General features: G+C 50.5%; 1 protein-coding gene across 2 annotated transcripts in view; it reads right to left on the bottom strand.

Annotated features, from left to right (window-relative positions):
- Positions 1–540: 540 nt before the first annotated feature.
- CNST (consortin, connexin sorting protein) overlaps positions 541–14,833 on the bottom strand; it is a 56,748-nt gene continuing 42,455 nt past the window's right edge. Inside the window, exons 9-11 of one of the 2 annotated variants that reach the window (XM_028531290.2) lie at positions 13,773–14,686; positions 4,228–4,363; positions 541–1,025 (exon numbers count right to left, since the gene is read on the bottom strand). In XM_028531290.2, the coding sequence (XP_028387091.1) occupies positions 820–1,025; positions 4,228–4,363; positions 13,773–14,686 (1,256 nt within the window). In that variant the 3' untranslated portion in view covers positions 541–819. Of the gene's footprint in view, positions 1,026–2,876; positions 3,147–4,227; positions 4,364–13,772; positions 14,687–14,833 lie in introns of those variants that run through there. The other variant, XM_036016086.1, reaches the window with a different exon arrangement.

The raw sequence follows: 14,833 nt of genomic DNA, 5'->3' as shown, positions 1-14,833 counted from the left end.
TTCTGGCTAGTCCATCAGGTTCACTGCCACAGGTCTGTCACGGTTTCTCATTTCATGGCCAGGATTTCTACACCTCATTTGTTCCACAGTTAAACCATCTTTAAGGATTTGTGCCTGCACGCCTACAGTCACGTTAAAAGAATGAAGATAATTTTTGTTATGTCGTGTTGGGTATTTGCTCGTGAGTAAGTGTCTGGAACGCACACGCATGCACACACACACACACACACACACACACACACACACGGCTATGCCACAAATGGAGAACGGAATCTGGAAGTAATGCACCAAGCCTAAATTACATCGCTCCCGAGGTTAACTAAAAAAAACATCGAAACCATAGGTGACGCCTTTGGATCATACACAAACTTATTGCGTGACGGCCAGAAGCCATGTGATTGGACCGATGTAAACCAAGAGTGTCCTCTGACCGTCAGCTTGAAAAGCAAGCTCAAGACGGCGTGGCTCCAACACCGCCCTGCCGGGGTCTGCTCGGCGCAGCTCATCACACGAGCAAGCCAAGCGGCGAGGAGGAGGAGGAGGAGGAGGAGGAGAGGGACAGCTCTCCGAAGATCACTCCTCCGCCTGCCCGCAGTGCCCAGCCCGATCGCCGCTGCCCCGCGTGGGGGATTCTGCGAGTCCCTCCGCACCGCCACTGTAACATGCCGTTTCCGACGTCCACGGTTCCTCACCGGGGCGTGGGGGGGGGGGGGGGGGGAGGGGACGCACGTCACACAACTCCTAAAATCAAAGCTGTTGAGAAAGCTCCGCTCCGTGACTCCCACTGCCAGCGCGCCGGGCCCGCTTGAACGCCGGCTGCTAGGAGAGGTAGACCCAGTGTTTCAGCCCCGCCACTCCCTGCAGGAGCTTGGTGTAGTAGAAGTCCACGTTGTCCGCGAAGTCCGTGCACACGGGCGACTCCATGTCGCCGAAGGCGCAGTACAGCGCGGTGCCCCCGACGCTGAGGAGCACCGTGGCTATGCACAGCAGGACCAGCAGAATGCAGGAGCCCCCTCCGACCTCATCTGCGGACGGGAGAACAGAGGGAGGTTAGACCGGCACGACACGGTGGGAGGCCGGGCACCCACTACCTGCTCACCGATGAGGGTGGCTGCGCGTCTCACCGGCGGTCCCCTGGGGACGGGTGACACGACAGAAAGCCAGCGCACCCCATGACTCCAGGAGGACCTACTTAGCAGTTACCACAAAGACACGCTCATGCAGCTCATCGATGCTGCACTGAAACCCAGCTCATTCATACGACGGACACGGCCACTTCCGTAGAAAATGAAGGAAGGCAATAACACTTCTTTGATAACATTATTTTAGAATGCAAATTAAAGCCTCACTGTTACGGTATCTTTGGAGGTCACTTCATGGGACCACCTTAAAGCAAAGTCGATTTGACATTAAGCAATAAAAAAATGACTTTGGCTGGGATTGTTCTTGCATCTTGTTTCATTCTTATTATTTAGTGGAAAAGTGAAGTTCAAGCTGGTAGAGGGATTTCCTTTTATTTTGTCTAATAACTCTGGCAGGCTCGTTTTTAACAAAAACATCCCCATCAGTTTTCTACATTGAAGAACTATAGGAAGTCCTAATGATTCCAGAAGGAAGCAATGACGATATATTTGGAGAAGACTAAGAAGTTTTGTGATCAGCACAACGAGGGCGAGCCGAGCCTTCCTGGAAGGAAGCTCAGCCGCATCTGTTAAGTATTTAGATCAGTTCACCCTCCAGACTGGAACACCCTTGAGGGCGAAAGAGAGCATTCCCCAGATGCAGTGGGGGCCGTCGGGCGTGAACCAGGGCCACCTCGGCCGGCAGGCCCCACCCCGCAGCCCAGCAAACCCGCCGCCAGGGCTCAGCCTACAAACTCGCACGACACGCTGCGGCAGCTTTATGAGCAGGTTCACTGCAGCACAGCCTGTTGTAACAAAGCCTGAGAGTAGCTTCCTTAGTTCAGTTACAATGGAACAGCTACAGTATTACAGAACATTCACACAGTGAAACACCATGCAACTGTTTCACAGGGTGAAGTCAATTCACACATTCTCTCATAGGAAGTTGTCTGAGATCAACAGTTAAATTGAAAAGTGACACAATACTGCATAATGAACCCATTTGTGTTAAAAAAAAAGACACATGTGTCGGCGTGTATACACACAGGTATACACAGAATTCGTCTCAAAAGGATAATAAGAAACTTCGGTCAGTACTCGGGGAACCCTCACGAGAGCACCGAAGAACTTCCACTTTCATAATTCATTCCTGTCTGCGTTTTCCACCATTAGCATATGTTACTGTTGGGAGACTTTACAGAAACATGTGAATACACTGTTCCTGTGACGATTCAAACACCTAGTCTACTCTGAGGGACTCCCCCCTTTTCTCCCACCCTGCCACACGCCCCCCTCTCTGGGAGTAAACACGGCTAATTCTGGTGTGCGTCCTCCCGGATCAAACACAGACGGCTCAGGACTTTCATGTAAACAGGATTCCCTTATCGTAGTCTTCTGTGATCTACAGATGTCTAGTGTAACAGATTTTAAGGTAAATGGATTTAATACTTTATAGGTCTATATGCAAATACCTTTTTACACAAATGAATAAATATGATCATATCAGTTGTGTTTTTTTGTCAGTTCGGTATTTTCACCATCTTTTCCTCCTTTTGGCTTTATCTGTTAACAACCTACGTATCGTTCCGTATTTTCCTTCACAGTCACATATTTACATGTAAAATCTGAATGACGCTATGCAAAAGCGCCCGTTCTGTCTCATCCATGGGAGCTGAAACGGAGAGCCACACTGGCTGCGGCGGAGGCTGCAGGGACCAGGTGGCTAGTGAGCACGGGGGAAGTGTCTGGGTTCATGCCAAGCTGGCTCCTGCGGGAAACAAGCCTGTCAGCTCTGAACCCGGGGTTCCCCCTGGGGAGCGAGGATTCGGGGCCCATCAGTGCAAGCAAAGAAGCAAGCATTTCCTCTGGGGGGGACGTGAGTTGTGAGCAGGAGGTGGCGGGAGCGTGGGGGCGGGAGCAGGTTGTTCCCAAGGCTCCTACCAGCTTTGCCGTCGTAAACACTCAGAAACCTCCGCTGCTCCGCGTCGTACCGAGAAAGCACCTCTGCATGCTTCCACTGCTGTTCTACAAACACAAGGAGCACCCTCATGGGTTTCTGGCTCCGTTCCCACCCCTCCCCATTTACGCAGGCCCGAGGGGAACCTAGCAACCGCCCCCAGCCCAGGCCCAGGGGGAGGGGCAAACAGCAGCAGCAGCTGCCGTGTGAGACGGCTGCTCTGAAGAGGCACTTCTTCGGTAGAGCTAGGCACTCACCAGAGAGAATACACCTGTAATCTATAAATATTTCCCACACATACAAAATAGAGGAGTGTTAACTGTTGCTGGAAGGAAGACAAAGATAGCAGACTCATTAAAAAAAAAAAACAAAAAACAAAACAACCAACCCTGGCTGGCATAGCTCAGTGGATTGAGCGTGGGCCGCGAACCAAAGTGTCGCAGGTTCGATTCCCAGTCAGGGCACATGCCTCGGTTGCAGGCCACAGCCCCCAGCAATAGCACACTGATGTTTCTCTCTCTCTCTCTTTCTCCCTCCCTTCCCTCTCTAAAAATAAAAATAAAAAAAAAAGTAAAAAGAACCCAGAAAACTCTCTTTAATCCTTTAACAATCTCTGACCTTCATACCTAAGCTTTCCTTTAAAAAAAAAAAGATTCCCAGTCAGGGTACATGCCTGGGTTGCAGGCCACGAACCCCAGCAACCGCACATTGATGTTTCTATCTCCCTTCCTTCCCTCTCTAAAAATAAATAAATAAAATCTTTTAAAAAAACCCCCACCAAAAACAAAAACAAAAAAACAAAACAAAAAAACACACAAAAAAACAGCAAAAAATAAACCCGAAACAAAACCAAACACTAAACGAGGAGATGGAAACCCACTCTGAACATCGAGGACCGCCTGCGGGACAGGGAGGCTGTGAGCTGAATTTTGCAACGTGCTCACTTACTTGAGCAAACAAAATGCTCCGGAATTATTTAAGAACTGGTGGTAGTTCAATTCTGCGCTTCTGCACAGAAGATGAAAAAACCCAGGTCCACATGTTCTTCTACAAAGTCGGTCACCTTTCACCGCACAGCAGTGCGTGCTCCCGCGAACGCCAGGGGCGGAGCCTGCGTCAGCCCCAGAGCGGAGGCGCGCGCGCACTCACCTTGGTCGAGGTGGTCGTCTATTTCCTGGAACCTCACTCGCCGCTTGGATGGTTTCTGCTGCATCTGGGCAGGGTGGTCCCCCGTGGCATCGCCCCTCTTCTTTAAGATAGAGACCAGTCCCTCAGCAGGAGCCACCTGCCAGGGGTTGGGAAGGAGCGTGTGTTAAATGACGGTGGGGAGCATCAGTGGCATTTTACATGCACCGGTAACAGGGTGAATGCAATTCAATGGGTGTTTGAACTTCTGTTCTAGGTTGATTTCATTTCTCCTAAAAATCACAGCCATCAAAACCTAACGGAACAACTTTCATGCCCATGTAGGTGACTGCCCAGTGCAGGTCTAAAACTGCTTTCCTGAAGCCCCGGAGGACTCCGGGGCCAGGCAGTGTGACAGAGGGCGGTGGGCCCAGAGTCAGGCCCCCTTTAACTGCCTCGCTTTGCTGCTCTGCTCCGTTTCCCTGTGAAATGATCTGTGAAATGATCACTTGCAATCCCGCTTTGCTTAATTATTAGCGCTGGGCTTGGCTTTAAAACAGAGGCCCATAATCCACCACTGCTTTTGTCATTCATCAGCAACTTTAAAGAAATAAATACATGAGACTTAAAATATATTTGATACCAACTTTAAAAAAAGATATTTTTTTTTTCCAGAGAGAGGGAAAGGGAGGAAGAAAGAGAGGGAGAGAAACATAGATTGGTTGCTTCTCACATGCCCCCATCTGGGGACCTGGCCCACTACCCAGGCATGTGCCCTGACTGGGGATTGAACTGGCAACCTTTTGGTTTGCAGGCCAGCGCTCAATCCACTGGGCCACACCAGCCAGGGCTGATACCAACTTTTAACACCGAAATCGGTGTTGTCCTCAGTTCCTCTGAGAAACAATACATTTACTAAAGAACGCTTGGTTGCTCAAGACGTTTTAAGGACTTCCCTTCTAGAAAGGTCAGAGCCAGTTTACTGGGGACACAGGACCTGGTAGCATGAACACACAGGTTGGCAAACTCTGGGTCTGTGAGCCAAAGGCCTGCTGCCTGTGTAAATTTAATAACATGTAACTGGAACAAAGCCAAACTCGTTCATTTCCACACTGTCTGTAGCTGCTTTGGGGCTACAGTGGCAGAACGGAGCAGTTTCAACAGACCAGAGGGTCTAAAACATTTACCACTGGCTGCCTAGTATCTCCCCAGCCCCGTGCCTCAACCCCTTCCTGTTTCCTTCCGGTTTTCACTTGGGACACCTCTCTCCTGCCTCCATCCCACCCCTCATTACAAACAAAGACAGAAACGGAAACCCTTGCCATTTAGGAGGGAAAAGACTCCAGGGCGTAGGGAGAATGAGAAGAGGACCCTGGGTGGAACCAGGCCGGGGAGCAGGAGGCCTTGCAGGTCCGCCTCGGCAGCGGGCTGGTTCCCAGGAGCTGACTTGCGAGCTGCCTGCCTGGCCACAGGTGATGACACAGGCGGGCATTGTGGGCCTCATACTGCACATGTCAGGGACTTGTGGTGTCAGGCCACTGGAAGCTAGGGACGGCTGGTAATGTCACTTGGCTGACCAACAACACAAAATATCTAATGTGACCTCCAGTTCCAGCCAGCCTCCTCTGATAATGCGCAGTGCATAAATATTACAGATTCTATCAGTTCTTTTTATAACCCAAGGCTTTCAGGGCCAAGAAAGTACTTAATACGGTCATTCACAGGGCCTTCCAGAACATGGGTCTATAGAAACCATTATCTCAAACCGCCCCCCCCCCCCCCAAAATCAATGTTAGCAATTTATTCTTTTTATAGGAATTACATAATTCCTACACAGTTTCAGCTGATGTCCTTCTTCTGAGAAAACGGCGCTCGTGACATTAAAATGGTAAGTACAGACATGCAGGGGAACAGCCTCTCCAATCTTGCTTGAGAGCAGCAGCATTCAAGGGCCCCTTCACACAACAAAGAAGAGTGATTCTACAAGCACCCTGCTCGAACGGAAAGGGGAAGAAGCCCTAACAGCGTCCTTGAGAGCAGGAGATGGAAAACCAAAGTTAATTCAACCCACACATGACTCCTATAGATGATGCTTTTCTCTCTAGTAACTGTAAGAGAACGAGGCTCTCATGCACGGTTCTCTCCGTGACATGACGGCTGCACGTGCACCGACCATGAACTTGTGCACCACAGGCGTCTCCAAGTCGCTCTCACTCCTGAGAACGAACAGCCTGCGAGGGAGCCCTGGGGTGGCGTCACCGTTAACCGCGCATCTTTGTGATACGAACTTTGTAAACTCTAGTCACAGACCCAAGTCATCAACCAAGAGACACCGTGACTATGGATAAATGAGTGTTGGAAGACTGAGGAGAACTCGGGAAATCATCTGCAAAGGCACAGAACGTGCTTCCATGACAGACCAGCCGGTCCCAGCGCAGCGGCTGCCAGGCCCCCACCTCAGCTCCTGCTCAGCCTCGTCTGGGGGGTTTGGCCCTGAACCTCGTGCGGCGGCCAAGGGGCACGAGCCTTCCCAAGGGGCCCTGTCTTCTTCGCTATGGGTGGCCATGACCTTGGGCAGCTTTTTGAAAGAGGAAAGAAGCAGAATACGAGAAATGACAGTTGGATGGGATGGGCTAACATTGGGACACTCTCCCCCACGAACCCTCTATTCTCGGCTAAAAATCTAACCGCACGCTCCATTTTCTTTTCCCTTTTCTCTCCCACGGAAACCAAAAGCCTGTTGTTTCCTCGGGGCCTGCCTCCCTGTCTGTGGGACCGTGGGCCCTTTCCCAGCATTCCTTTCCAGGCTTGCTCGGGTCTCGTCTCTAGGTCTCGCTGCCCCTTTTCTAACCGCCCTCTGGCCCCGCAGTCCACAGGTGAAGAGCCGGAGGGTGCCGCCAAGCTCCGGTGCCGGAGACGCCGGCCAAGGGGGAGACTTCTTCGGAGCTGGGTGGGTGTGGCCTTTCTGTTCTGGCAGGAGTTTTGGGCAGACGTCTCAGAACCTCCCTCAAGGACAGAAATCCCTACTCACCTCACCAAGGCAGTCAGGCATCAAGAGTTTAAGAAATGACTGTGGTAGAGTTCTCCTCAATTCTACAGGAGGAGGGAAGGAAGCCGCAGTAGCGAAGTCGCGGTACTAGCTTGGGGTCTCGCTCAAGAGACTGCCGAGTGTTTCCAAGGAGGGTGGGCAGATGACTCAGGGCACATGGAAACTCATCTCCTCCAAACTTCTTAAAATATCGATATTACAAGGTTAAGAGAGCTTAAATCTCAGAAAATAAAGCTTTATGAACTAAATTTGGCTTTCCACTTGAATTGCTGAATTTCTTTGCTACCCCAACAAAATATACCAAGCCCTTCCATTACGAACTACAAGAATGTTCAGGCTGTAATTAACGTAATTGTTGCTGCTGGCACTCGATGAAAAAGTGCAAAATTCAGCAGCAACAACTGAACATCCATCTGGCCTAGTCCTCTGTATTTGCAAATAAACAGTATTCCCTACTTCCCCTCAAACGCCAGTGCTCATCTTAAGTGGCATTTGAAGAAGGAACTGCTTGTAAAGACAAAATTATTTTGCAACCCTACACGCACAGTGAATCCTACGCACATAGTACATCCTACTGTGACAAAGTGAACCAACATTCAGAGGTCTCTGACGTTAGAACTAGCTCCTCACAAAATTGGAAAGAAAAAGATACCAAATAATTTCTTTTAATGACCCAGGCTTTACTCAATCCAGAACCTCAAGGCTGGTAAACTCTGAACACAAACACGTTTGGTTTCCAACTAACTTGAGAATTAACATTAACAAGGCCTCAAGGCCTTGATCTGCCTCAATTAACAAGGCAGATCGGCATGATCGGAAACAGTGTAAGTGCTGCCAGCCCCCTGTGGAGGCACGCGTCAGATTTACCACCTTTGCTCTTCACCGAAGGGACAAGTGACAGTCGGCGCGGGCTCTGTAAGGAGACCTACAATGTAGTTAATCTGCATGCTCTATGTAAAGACACTTATATGAAATGTCAGGTTTAATCTTTACAACTCTCATCATCAGCCCCATTTTCCAGATGAAGATGCCAGGCTGAGAAAGTGTAACTAACATTCTTAACCTTGTAGCACCAGCTACGGGCAGAGTTTGAATACAAACTCAGGATTAAACCTCTTGCCATTTTCTTAAAGTGAAGATCTTAGTTTCTACAACTGTTGAAGTTTTGCTTATTCTGTCTGACTTAGTTTGCTCTGCACGATGCGTACTTTCGAGATCCATGCATGTCGTCACAAACGGTGACCCTGCGTCTGTGTCAGAGAAGGATAAGAATCAGATGGTTTGACTCACATGTGGGATACACAATGGAAGCAACCAATGAACAAATGAAACAAACACACACAAAACTCCCCGACACAAAGAACAGTGTGGCGACTACCCGAGGGAAAGGTAGGCGGGGGAGGTAGAAGAGGGTAAAAGGGTCAAACATGTGATGACACAAGGAGGTGACATAATGGGTGATGAGTACACAATGCAACCAACATGCAGGTGACGCATTGTAACCCCGTACACTTGAAACCAACATAATCCTGTCAACCAACGTCACCCAAATGAGTCTAATAAAACACTCTGTTTAGTGTCCTCTGTTATATCAAACCTAATATGTGTCTTTTGTCTTTTCAGAGTAGCATATATCTCCAGTAACAACTCCGTACCTTGCCTGTCACTCAACCAAAAGATACTTGAACTAATGGCTAAATCCATCAATACAGAGACATGGGGGAGATGACGGTTAGATGAAAGACCTTTTGTGTCACACAATTAACTAGAAAGTGGATTGATATCACAGTTACTACTATAATAAGCAATTATAACAGGTCACAGTGGGAGCTTGTGGAGGAACACCACCTTCCACACAGAACGTATTTCCCGCCACTGTGCTGCGTCTTACAGCTGCAGGCGTGGAGCTCAAAAGAGGAAGGAGCGAGTGGCGATGAAGCAGGTCAACGCCTAATTTTTAAAAGACGTAAAAAGAGAAAGGTTTGCTTAAAATAAACATAGGAGTTTTATAATGTATCTGAGTTTCTAGATTAGGCACTACCTCGTGTTTCTGTAATTTGCTTTTGCTCGTTTAAAGGGACGATATAATACATACGAAACAGGAGAAGTGGTCACAGTGTCAAGATGCCATCCCACTTTTTCGCCCCTGTCAACTGTTTACACAGGCAGATTCCAAAACAGAACTCCTAATCCTCTCTCCCTCGAAACTGGTCCTCACCACCAAACCCCAGCCCTGATCCATTAGCACGTCCTGCATGCCCCTCCCTTAGAAACACACCTTCACCACACATTCTGAGCCCTATCCTGCGTTACTCTTCACCTGAAGAGCTGCAGTAGCCCGCCGGGTGGCCCTCCTGCGGCCCCCGCCTGCCCGCAGTCTGCTCTCCACGGAGCAGCTGGGAAACAACGCAGGCCACCTCACTCTCCGGCTCCAAATCCTGGCTTTCCACCATTTGCATTTCATTTGTTTCTCACCCTGACCCCACCTGGCCCTTCAGGCAGGAGCTCTGCTCACCTCTTCCCCCTGAACCTGCCACCACCTCCTCGTTCACTGCACTCCAGCTGTGCGCCCCCACCCCATGCTGTCCTCTCACTGCCTACAAAAGACAGGCCGTCCCCCCCATCAGTCAGTCTCTCTACATCCCCTCTTCCCGCCGAGGCTTCTCATGGCCCTTACCCGTATCTGGAACTGTACTGTTCACTCTGTGTGAACTTGTTATTATGTGTCTCTCCCTCTACAGCACGAGCCTCATGAGAACAAGAACTCGATCTGTGTTCCCCTGAGCCCTCGGATACAGCAGGTGCTTAATAAATACCCCAACGAGTAAATGACTACCCCGATAGGCAGGTTACGTATGGACAGCCCCTACCTGTATCTATTTGAACAACACAGCTTCTTCCCTTGAAGGTTACTTCCTTGTCAAAGTGAACTCAGCATAAGAAATTTTTTTTTTAAAAGTCTTACTGTGTGGGAGTAAAAGGCAGAAAACTGTACTTGAACAATGATTAAAATGAAAAAAAAAAAGCCCTATTGTGTAGAGGTGGGGGCTACTTTCAATAGCCTGTAAAGTCTGCATTGGCTTTGCTGAGAGTACAAAAAGGATCATATTCCAAAGGACCCCCACCCCTGAGGAGCTGGGGTTCAGTGCAGAAGGCCCTGTGTGCGCGTGTGTCCCCGACAATGACGAGGGGAGATGACAGCGAGACAGGGCTTCGGGAGAATGACGCTGAAGCCACTCCCTCGAGTGCAGCTCCGAGGAGCAGGGAGGAAAGAGTAAACATTACAGACCTCAGCGATCAGTGACGGCAGCAGTCAGCATTGACTGAGCACTGACCACGGACCAGTGCCGGGCTTGGCACTTGACGGGCTAAGAAGGCACGAGCCAGACCCTGAGGGCCGGGAGGAAGTAAGGGTCTGCACAGGAGGGTCGTCACTCGGAGCAGAGTGACACCGAGGGGATGACGGCCTGCGAGGTGTGTCTGGGAGGCTGGGGGAGGCCAGTCTGAGGGGAGTGCAGGCAAGAACAGAGACACAGCAGGGGGACACTGGAAAGGAGGAGTGGGCCAGGGCACCGAGTCCGAGTCCCGAATGCCAAGCTAGGGAGTGTGGCCTTCATCCCAGAGCCAAAAGGAGAGCCAAAAGGAGTCCATCTCCACCCCCTCCTCCCCCTCCCAGGGAGAGACGGACACAGCAAATAGAGTTTATGGTAGAAGTTTACGCCGCCAGAGTGCGTGTGAGACCCAGACCTCGAGCATGGTGGTCTCATCTGCATGTTTCTGAGACCCGCCATCGTAGGCTGAGACCCACAGAACGGCTATGGTCGTGACCTCACACAGCACTGGTGCGCAGGTCCGGCCTCCCGTCTTAGCGGGGCGAGGGCACCCCATGGTGACGACTCTTAGCGTGACTTGGCCCCCCTGACCCCAGTGCCCTGGCCAGAGGCAGAGACGGATGGACGCCCCAGGAGTCACTCTGGTGGGAAAGCTGCTCTGAAGACAAAACCAGGGGCAGCCCCAGGCTGTCCTCTTTCTCCCCCTCGGGGATTCTAGGTCGTGTCCTCTCCTGCGCTGTGAAAAAGGCGGACCTGAGATAGCTGCATGAATGCCATCGGTTTAGACTGCGGGGGGACGTATTTTGCCCCTTTTCAGACGACGAGCTTGCCAGAGAGCCAAGCGGTAGCAAAGCGGCTACTTCCTCAGCTTTTTTTTCTTGTGAATTACTTCTAAAAATTAAAATTGCTTGAATGCGAAGCACTTAATAGAGTTTTCTGAACATACGATCTCTCTGCAAATAGATCACACACGTTATATCAACGAAGAAAATGGTTTCGTTTCATGAGGCTTATCGGGTTGCCCAAGTCTGCTCCCAGAGCTGTGAATAGGGTCCCTTTCAAAGTTAACCGATCTATTTTAGTAAAGCTTACCCAGTATCTGAGTGCCATTTATTGAGAAAACAAAACAACTCCTTCACCCCTCCCCCATGTAACAATGTACCATGAGCTGAATGGACCTTAATTAATTAGCAGTGCGGGACTGGGTCACGGTGCACCCTGAACTTGTACAGGGTACGTCTTCCCACGGTGTCGGTGCTAAGGACAACGGACGGCTCGAAAAGGAAGACAAGGCAACCCTCCCAGGCCCCAGCACCAGGCGAGTCCGTGAGTTGGCAGCACGACCAGCTTCCTCGGTTAGGGGGTTTGGTGCTGACATTCAAAGATATCGTGGGCATGGCGATGAAATTCCACCTTTTCCCCACAACTGGGAAGCTCAAACTCAGAGGACAGGTGAGGAGGCCTGGACAGGTGGGACCCGAGGTCAGACGTCTGTTAGGCTGTGGGCTTCCCTCGTGCAGCCCCCTTGTCTAAAGTGGCAGCGTCCACAGGGAAGTGAGGTAAGATCACCGAGTGGGAGAATAAACGAGTGAATCTCTTAAACTCGCTGCCGCTGCACACGTGATCCACTTCTAAGAACTTTCATGAAAAGAGCATACATGTTTCCCATGCTTTTTTCAAAACAGCAGAGAGGTGGAGATTATACTTTCGATGACCGTGTCATCCTCTTTCCTACATAAGAACAACAATGTTTCAGAGACGAAGCTGTCATTTCACTTAGCAAAATCATTCCTGTATTCAAAAAAGCTTCCCAAACCTAGACCCTTTCCATTAAGGTGAATCCCATTAGTGTAGGCATTTCCGGTTCTCTGGGAGACGGTGCGTACATTATTCCATTTTTGGGGGTGAATCTACCTGTCTAAAAAACACAACAAAGGCTTCCACGGGGTGGTGGCGGCTGTCAAAGCCGAGTTCCACCGGACGCCAGGGCTGAGCAGTGCAGAAGTGGCAAGAGATGAAAGCGAAGAAACAAGGAAAAGGGGGAAACTGGCCAAGAAAGGGTGTACCATCGTGTTCTGCCATCAACACAGTGGCAGAAAGAGTGACCAGCCTCGAGGGCACCTGTGAGGGGCAGAGTCACTGGCGGGAGGAGTGAGGATTGGGGAGAAAACAGGGGACCCACGGAGACAGCTCGGCGTGGAGGAGGAGGGTGGGCTCGTGAGTCACAGCAGTTCCCCAGGGTGTGAACAGTACTGCTCAGGAGAACACTTGGGTACTAAGAAATTACGTTCTGGATCCTGTATTCACACAAGTATGGAAGCGGGGAAGCTGTTTCAAACACAGAGCAGGTAAAAGGGGTGGATGGGGCGCAGAGCTCCCAGAGCCCGGGAACGTCACTGGGTCACTGGATCCCCACTGTGTCCTGGGCACCGGACGCAGGGGAGAGCCTTCCTGAAGGGCCGGCCCCCCCACCCCCCGCCCCAACTTCAAACAACTGTATTCTCCAACGAACGAGTGTGGCTGTCTTGATCCTCTCCTCCTTTTCATTTTAATATTTTTGGTTTTGATTAGCCTCACTACTTTGTAGAGAAACTTGAAAACTTTGATTTAAAATATTTGTCTCAGCCAAGTAGTTAAGTGCTGTTTGCTCAAGTCTAGAGCTTATAAATTAATACTGGAAGGAAGAACATTCACAGCATCCACTGTTAGGGCTTCAGAATCCACCCGGTATCTCCTAGTCTTACTGTGTTTTAAAGTGTTTCCTTCATTCTCCTACACCGTCCCAAAGAATTAAAAATACGTTACTAAGAGGAAGAAGCAGAGAATATACATTCTATCTGATCTCCTAGTTGTATGAGAAGAAGAATGAGATTTCTCTGTGAGAAAGTGACTAATCCCGACCACAACTCCTACGAGTGCCAAATAAAAGACACAAGGACAAAAAAAAAAAAAAAAAGATTTGCATAATGCTTCTCTCTGGAGGCCAGTGATTTACCTTCCTGCAGCATAAACATCAAGACCAAAATAAATAAAACCCCCTAAGGATTAAGAGCTTGCATCAATTAAATTTTTCCCTGGGTGTCTGAGACCAGGGGAAATGGACAGAAACTAGGCAATCTTGAGCACATTTGGCTTTTCACATTTCCTTCTACCTCTCAGAGTATTTACGCAGCAAATGGCAACTTTACCTCTGCGATCTCTATCCTCTTTGCAAGATCATCGAGAGAAAGGCAGCCCTCGTCGGCGGGCAGGGGCTCCTGCAGACTGTAGGACGCTTCCTCAGGGGAGAGGTCTTGCAGGGGGTCAGAATCCTCCTCTTCGTACGGAAGGGAATCATCAGCATCTTTTAAGCATCCTTCTAAAAGGCTGTTCAGGTAGTCCTCTGTTTCTTTACTGACTTGGTCGCCCTGCTCTCCCGGCCCCTCTGGGGCCATACACGCCTCCGGAGGCCCGGCACTTAAGTCAGACCCGCTGGCATTCCCACAAGGCACACGGTCGGAGCCCTCCGAGCTGGCCGGCCCCTGCGGTGATTTTCCATCCCTGCCCCTGCGATCGGGTGGCTGCGGCTCGTTCAGTTCATTGTGCTCCGGCCGGTCTGAGGGCCACGCCTCAGAAGCAGCGTCTCGGAGTGGCAGATGGAGCTCCTTTCTTTGAGTCTGTGAATGTTTACCCTCAGGACACAAGGCAGGAGGAGGTGTGTGGTTGGAGCCCGGTAAAATCAATGGCTCAGTCCCCGACTCTCCGGGAAGTACCACCTGAGGGTCTTCTGCAGGGCCCTCTGTTTCGGCCACGTCTTGGCAGGCGTCTGTCTGAGCCTGCGGCGGCAAGCTTCTGTCACCCTCACAGACGTTCTCTGAGGAGTGTGGTCTGCAGCAGCCTCCAGCTGTCTCCTGGGACTGGGCGTGGAGCTCCCCGGTGGCCCCCTCCGCGCAGCCGAGTGGCTGCTCTGGCTGCTCTGCTGTGTGGTCCCTCCCTGCAGTTATGGAAAGGCCCAGGGGATCTGCCGGCCGGGCCCTGTGACTGCCGCAGGGACTGCTCTCCGGGGCCCCTCCTTCAGGCTGGCTTTCTGCACTTGGGTCCATGCCAGGACGAGTTTCACTTTCTGAAGACAAGGAAAAAACAAGTGGTTTTAAGATTCAAAACAACACTGTATAGGAGGGAAGAGAAACGACATATAAGTGACAGTGGGTGTGACCCAACAATATCGTAAACCACTGAAAGGATGTATTCTTTCCCTGCCTCTAGCTTC

The sequence above is a fragment of the Phyllostomus discolor genome, chromosome 15 (assembly GCF_004126475.2).
Source record: "Phyllostomus discolor isolate MPI-MPIP mPhyDis1 chromosome 15, mPhyDis1.pri.v3, whole genome shotgun sequence".
NCBI lineage: Eukaryota > Metazoa > Chordata > Mammalia > Chiroptera > Phyllostomidae > Phyllostomus > Phyllostomus discolor.
Note: the sequence above shows the minus strand (reverse complement) of the source record. Positions and strands in the feature narration are given on the sequence as shown.